Below are 7,851 nucleotides of genomic sequence, written 5' to 3'. Positions count from 1 at the left end.
TCCTGCCAATGAAATGAAATGAAAAACATGTTTTACTACTCAATGGCCAAGAGACACCGTAGGTGAGAAACAGGGAAGTTTACGATTAACACAATGAATTATAAGTACTGCTTATGGAGCCATACATTAGTTACCCAACATAGAGTGCAGTACTTCACACACTAAAGATGCAACAACACAAAGTCAATGACACTAAAGACCTCACATAAGAAGCTATAGCCATCGAGCAGTGGTGACGACAGACAACTTTCCTCTGAGCATTACATGAATAAACCACAAGGTTTGGTTCAGATTAAGAAAGAAAAATGAATAGAAACAGAATACCTCATAACCTGTTAAACCTAGACTCGAGTCAAATGGGACAAATAACTAATCAATTTTTTTTTAAGAATAATGAAGTTCCGGATGTTAAACACATGTCAGTCTATGGACAGTGTAATAAATAGGGTTCAGAGGGTAATGCAGGAATTGGCAACTAAATTAGAATGTACTGCTGCTTTCACTGGCAGAAATGGAGGGGGCTTCAGTCTTTACAAGATGAGAACCCCTACTATTGATATCAAGACCCTGAAAACGACCGAGGGGATCTTGTTGCATTGCATCTGCCAGAGCCTGTGCATGACCAGAAAGTAGAGGGTGACGTGGATTAGACATGCTGCCCTGGAGGGAGTGAAACTGTGGCATCTGTATGTTTTGTGATTCGCTTGGCCCTGGCTGCGGTTGATGAGGAAAGCAGGCTGGTCGGTTATATGGAATTTGCTGCATTCCCGAATTGTATGCATCTGAGGAAGCTGATATCTGGCCTGTAGCTATTTTAAGTCTTTCAACTTCCTGTTTCAGTGCTTCATTCAGAGCTGTAAATTTGGAACAGCATGAGTAAGATTTGCACAGCATCAGTAATTGCTCTATCGAAGATGAAACTGATGTTGTCTCAGCGTAGAGGGATAAGGTAAGTCGTGTTGTTGATTAAAAAGTAATATGTTCTGTTTTGTTTATGCAGTCTGTCCTCGTCCAGGAGGTACAAGTAACTGAATTTCGAGATGGAAGTGACTATTTTATCAAAGACAATATTGCAAAAGCACAGCGGAAAGCAATAGATGGGGAACATACCATCACGTAATTGAGCTTGTTGTTCCATAGCTTGCAACCGGATCTTAAGCTCTGTATTCTCATTAGTAAGCCCGGTAGTATCCCTCTGCAGAAGGAAACAACAATGACAATGATATTTAGAAGATTTCAAGGAGAAATACATGAAATTATTTTAGAGGTATGATGGGATATACAGGAAATGGACTGATGAACACATCAAAACTTTTTTGAAACTTCGACATCTGTATTTTGTTTTCCTTTGTATACCCATTTTGGACTCCCCTGTGAGAGACGAATTCCTCCAGGGCACATAACTTGCAAAAATCACTGCGGTATTCATGTCGTACATGGAAGACTTATTTCAGAGGAAAAACTTAATCTTTTGGGAAGATATCTAGCTGCGAAAAGGTTTTTGTTGTTCTGTTTCCAAATGATGGAAGTTATTTTTAATTTTTTCCAGACATGGTAGACTGTCAGATAAAGGGATTAGGTTTTAGAATTCCAACATCAAAGATTCTATTCACTTAAACAGACATGAGCTCATTCAAAATAATATTCATGTCAATTACCTTTCTCTCTCAATTTTTTTTTTTTTTAATTATTCTTGTAAAGTTTACAGACAAAAAATAACCAAATTTGATGGTATAGGTTGTATGTTTTTGCACGTATCTAGAGATTTAAAACTCAGAATGTAAGTTCTCAAAAAGGCAAGAAGTACCTGGAAAAGGGTCAGTTGTGCAGAAAGAGTGGTCTTTTCTGTTTGGAGGGTCTGAACTTTTCTCTCAAGTTCAGATATATAACGGGCCTTCCTCTCTTTAGAACGAGCAGCAGACTGTCGATTCGCCAAAATCCTGTGCAACATTCTCAAAAATCAGACAAATAGAAAATCTGAAATTAAGAAATTTTTCTCTGTTTCTTCCTACAAAGTGATGCTATGCATTTCATCTAAATAGAAAAAAAGTTCCTGTAAGTTGATCATAAACTGATATGTATATGTATCTATATGCAGCACTTTGACTAATTTTGTCTTTGGACGCAGTGAGACTCTTATTTGCACATACTCATTACAGAGTGTTGGAGACCCTTTTTGTCCTATAGGAGCATGAATTCCTCTTTGGAGTATCCGTGCTTCTTAGACAACATGCAGGTTAGTAACCGTAATTGAACTTGCAATAAGAACTCTGAATTCCCATAGCTTGGCGTCAGATAGTTTTCCAGCGTATCTTTCATCAGTAGATAGAATATACCAGTTCCACATATCCTAAACTATGTTAAGTAAAGATGTTCACTTTACATCTATCTATTTTTATCAGTAAAACGAATAAATTTATGACATCATTTGTTATGCTTAATAATACCTATATAATGGTAGTAAATCCAAACAAAATTAGGCTCTTGAGAAATCAGAATCTGGCTATCGGCAAACTAATTAGGTGAAGAACAATTAATATCCATGTTCCATTAAAGGCATTGAGTGGACTTAACAAGTGAAAGCTCATTCTAGGCAGCTATATCAAAATAATTAGATATCATAAAATTAAACTTTACAACAGACTAGAGATGGAGTCTTCTCAAAAAGACAGGTAGTTTGCTACTTCCTATTTCTATATCTATCAGCTTCCCAAATCATAAATGCCATCAATTTATTCTGAAACCAGACATTGTGGTTTATTGTTAAGTATTACTAGAACCATAATTTTGGCTCATCTATACATTACTTGAAGGCTCAAGCATTAAGCTCTTTGATAGATTTGCAGGGCTTTAAATCATGTGAAACTAGAGGAACAAGCTAGATTTTGGAGTAGAATGAAAAGGGTAGTGATTGCCAAAACATTTTTGAGAGGCAATCAAAATGTCATGGAAAAGTATCCCTGCTGATCAAGTGCTTTGCCTAAATTAAGTCAACAAGTCCAGTTGGACTTCTCTGCTCCAAGTTGGCCATCTTAGAAGAAAGAAGTGAATGTTACTGGACATTGTATTACTTCATTTAAACAAGCAGACTTTGTTTTACTACTCATCATACTGTAAACAAAACAAGTTCTACTTTAACCAAAAGTTACTAGCGAAATAGTAGGCTCTATTGAATTTTACAACTAAGAAGACAAGTTCATCAAATAGTCGCAACACAGTTTTAAAAAAAAAATGTCAATTCTAAATGAACAGTGATCGCTTAGGAACTAGTGATCATGGTTGACAGTTCAGGTTAGACTTTCGTGAGTGTTGAGAAAACTCAATAATCAGGATTTCATGAAAGCAACTTGGGGGTGGGTTGCATAACTGGTATAATTTTGAAATCATAGATGTTTAAGGTTTCTTACAGAGGTTAACTTAGATGAGACATGGTTTAATTTAGACTAATACAATTGGATGTATAGCACATCTTCTTGCAGCCAACATACAGTTCGAAACAAGAAACAAGCATTTTCAGGAATGTGCTGGATTAACCTTATCCAATCTAATTGTTAAAGCTCCCAAACGAAGCCTTGATAAAGAAAGACAAATCCAGGACACACAATGGTTCATGGTGAGAAACGAAGAACTACCAACTTCAGACCCCAAAATCTGGTATTCATCTCGTTTACCTTGTGTCCTAACTGTTCTCCATGCAACATACAAGTGCAATTCTCGTGGCTTGACTCATTGCAAAAAGTTTTGTGATCAACGTTCAAGTATAAGAACTTCTTGGAACTTTAGATTAAAAGCTTTGGTTTGACTCGTTTGGGTGCTTTACTGCCCTTCCTTTTACTGTTGGTATGCTTTAGCATTTGTATTGTACTTGCTTCAAAGAAATTTCTATCTACTGTCTCTCTCTCTCTCTCTCTCTCTCTGTGTGCATATGAAGTTCCTAATTCATTTTGCTCTTCAGCAAAGCAGCCAAGAGTGCAAAACAACATGATTAGCTTCATACTTATTTCATCTGAAAAGAACTTAACTGACATGACCATGCCTCTACTGCATTAACACAGAGAAGAAGTAGATCCATATAAAGAAAGCAAGTAATTTTCAGGAGAGACAAATTAGGCGTTTGGCCACGAAAATCAAATATTTTTCACTTTATTTGATATTTTGGAGTTGGAGTTGAAGATAGAGTTGTGTTTGGTTATAGTTTTTGCAAAGAATATTTGGTTGTTTGAATGTATTGAAAGTGGAAAAAAGTGAAAACAAGTTTTTTGGTGTTTTTTAAATTCCAAATACAACTTCATGGCCAACCGTTAATTTCCAAATAAAGTGAAAACATTTTCCGGAAAAAAGTGAAAAATTTTCATGGCCAAACGGGCCCTAAGTTACCCCAAAAGAACAGAATTGTGGTGAATTAAAGGCACAACACATCTTGTAGGGAAATAGTCGATATTTGACTTGATCAAGTTATAGATTCAAGAGGAATGAAGATCTTCTAGTAATTCTAGATTTCGAAATCCTTAAACAAGCGTTATCAGTTATCACTAAATCCATCCGCATTCAAACAATTCAGACTAATCTACATCACAATTCAACATGAGAAATGCAAAGAATCAAATGCAGCTTGACTTCAACTTTAAAAGCTACTCCCTCTGTCCCAATTTAAATGTCTTAGTTTAACTGGACACAAAGTTTAAGGAATAAAAGATATTTATGAATCTTGTGATCCTAAATTAAAGATGTGAGTGTAATATACTATAATGTCTTTTGAATCTTGTGATTTAAACTTGTCACATAGGATGTTTGAATTGTCAACTTACTAAATTTAGAAAAAGACACTCTTCTTGGCACAGATCAAAAAGGAAAGTAAGACACTTAGCTAGCATTTGGCCAATATATTTTGGATCAAATTTTGAAAACTTATCTTCAAATATCTATTTGGCCATGATATTTGATCAAATTTTGAAAAGCTTATCATTAAAATGTTTTCAAGTTTCAAAACCTGGCTCAGACGAGTTTCCCGGAGAAATTTCACTTCTCCACTCACAAAACTTCAAATTTTTTCCAAGTAAATGCATATCCCAGCCTCAAATTAAAAAAATCACAACTTCAAAAACTCATATTTTCAAGTTTCAACTACGAAATCTGTGACCAAACTGAAGCTTAAATTGGGATGGAGGGAGTACTACCTTTTGACACATTCGAGATCTTGTGGTTTTAAACTTGCCACACCTAGTATATTTGAATTGTTAAATTACTAAATATAAAAATAGCCACTCTTTTTAGGACAGATCAAAGAGAAAAGTAAAACAGTAGGTACCTTTTGGCACGTTTAGGATCAATAGTCCAAAGCTCAGCCAACTTATCAGGAGCCATAGCTTTCTTAGCTTCAATACTCTCACTGATTGAGCTACTATCCACAGAATTACTATGCCTATGACGTGTCCTCATCATCATCATACTCTTCTCTCCATCACTACTGTGCTTGTCCAGATCACCGCTTGGGTTATGATTAGATCCACTACCAAGCTTCTCCATATCCATATAAGTAGAAAACAAGTCATCTTCTGATCCCATTTCTTCGAAACTAGTTCCACCTGGCACGTCGGATACAAGATCAAGATCATCCGGTAAACGGAAGTTAACTTCTGAGTGAGCTCGCCTGTGGTGGGATGGAAGGAAGGCAGTTGAAAATGGGGACTTAACGGAATTCGGATTTGACGGATCTTGCATTTTTGGTGATGAACAAAAGGTTAGAGAATGAAGGAATGTAGTTTGAAGAAGAAGAAGAAGAGGAGGAAGATGGATACAGTTTAGAGTTTAAGCAGTTGTTGTTTATTAGTGGAGTTGACTGACTGTTTGAAGAGGTTGTTTTGACTGGAAAGCTTTTCTTGCTTCCTCGGTTTCAATTTATGTAAAGGCCGTTGAACTGGTTACAAAGTTTTATGAATGAAAGGATTTTTTTGCATTTCGTGTTCTAAAATTTGTGTGGCATCATGTCATTGAAGGAAGATGCATATTTTAAAATTAAATAATTATTAAATATAATTTTTTTTAGCCCATTAAAAATAAAAAAATATTACATAAGTTGGAATAGAGAAAGTACTTTCATTTGCGAAGTCGTGGACTTTTGTGGGGTCTAATGGAGAGCGTAATGATTTCACCGGATTGGGTCTGCGTGGGCTTGGTCCTATTTGGTCCCCACTAAAGGGCTGTAATTAAGGATAATATTCAGTATTGAGTTTTTGATTTATGTTGATTTGGACGAGGAGCTTTGGGCCCACTTTGAAGTTGTGCACATGTGTGGATTTATGGATTATGGCCGAAGTCTTCGACAGACTCTCAAACTTTTTCGTGAAATATACCTACACCCCTCCAATTGAGACCCTTATCATCTGAACCCTACAAAAGCATTTTTACTATGCCACTTGAACACAAAATTAAATTTAGCCAAACATGAATAGGGCGTGCAATTCACACGCCAAAACAACCAATAAAACAGAAATAGATGGATTGAACTCAAAAGAAGAAAAATATTGTTTTCTTTCTTCCATAAACAAGCCCCCCCCCCCCCCCCCCTTTCTCTTCTCCTGCTCTCTTTTCGAGCGAGGAGCTTCTAGCTCCGGTGAACCAGAGCGACCACTAAACCACCGCGATGTCCACTGCTCACCCCTCTCCCTCCTTTCTCCGTGACACTGAACTCTTAACATCCCCGAAGAAGATGCCGTGTCGTGTTGATGATTTTTCGACTTTGGTCCAGCGAAAGCATTAAAACAAAACTCACTAATTAAGGACACAAAATTAGTTTATTAGAGTACTAATTAACCAACAGAGATAGGAAAGCATGTGGTTTCTTGAGGAAAAATTTGTGTGAGTTTATTGTCACGTCCCAAAACCCACCCTAGACGTGACCAGCATCCGACGTCATGAACAACATCGGAAGAACCTAAGCAACACATTAACAATACTTGAACCCGCCAGGTTCAACATTCGCCTCCAACAGTTTATAAAATAAAGGTAAACGAATTACGCATATAAGAATTAAATCAGCGGAAGTCTTTAATTATCAATACTTGTCAAACATAACAACGTGCCCAAGAGTTAATCAATAACTTAATAACTACCCACGAATGCATACTAGGGAGCTTCTAAGATAAAGGATTAATAGTCTGACTCATCGGGACGCAACCCGGACAACGAATGTAATAAATAAGTAAATCAATAGGGTGTCCCACGAATGAATGTGTGGGCTCACCAAATTAGCCGCAACAGCAAGTCCTTCCTAAGCACCGGGAGTATCAAGAACCTGCTCTTCTTCGTTACCTAACATACCATAAAAAACAACAATGGTATGCCTGAGTACTTCGTACTCAGTGAGTGCCTCGGGGACAATGAATAATATGAAAATAAAGTAAAAATAATACATGAAGAAATCAGTCTTGAAAATGATATGAAATCAACGTAAGGACAGTTATTCAGTTTATGTATCTCGTTAAAAAATATCAAAACCCATTCATAAGGCCTCTTGTCAAGTTACAACTTCAAATATGCCCTTTTAATCAATTAAGATAGTCATCAACAATTCCATAAGAGAATAAGAATGTTACACATGCCAATACAGGCCCAAGAATCAAGTATATCGCGCATAGCGCACCACACCGGAACATATAATTCTCGGTGGCTATCCTTCTTCCCGAATAGCTAGGCATAAATCCCACCGGACTATGTAGTACGCGGTGGCTATCCTTCCTCCCGAATAGCTAGGCATAAATCACACCCCGGGTAGCGAACCCAGCGGTGGCCACTCTTCCTCTCGAATGGCTAGGCAATGACACACTAGGATCCATAGTGGCTACCCTTCCT

At 37.0% G+C, this 7,851-nt stretch overlaps 1 protein-coding gene across 1 annotated transcript; it reads right to left on the bottom strand.

Moving 5' to 3' along the window:
- Positions 1–233: 233 nt before the first annotated feature.
- Positions 234–5,982, bottom strand: LOC132611274 (transcription factor RF2b-like). The gene is made up of 4 exons (XM_060325695.1): positions 5,309–5,982; positions 1,808–1,940; positions 1,111–1,195; positions 234–854 (listed from the first exon to the last, which is right to left on the bottom strand). Exons 1-4 carry the CDS (start codon positions 5,719–5,721, stop codon positions 481–483), a joined length of 1,005 nt encoding a protein of 334 aa, XP_060181678.1. The 5' UTR covers positions 5,722–5,982; the 3' UTR covers positions 234–480.
- Between the last annotated feature and the right edge of the window lie 1,869 nt (positions 5,983–7,851).

Source organism: Lycium barbarum, chromosome 9, assembly GCF_019175385.1.
Source record: "Lycium barbarum isolate Lr01 chromosome 9, ASM1917538v2, whole genome shotgun sequence".
Lineage (NCBI taxonomy): Eukaryota > Viridiplantae > Streptophyta > Magnoliopsida > Solanales > Solanaceae > Lycium > Lycium barbarum.
Note: the sequence above shows the minus strand (reverse complement) of the source record. Positions and strands in the feature narration are given on the sequence as shown.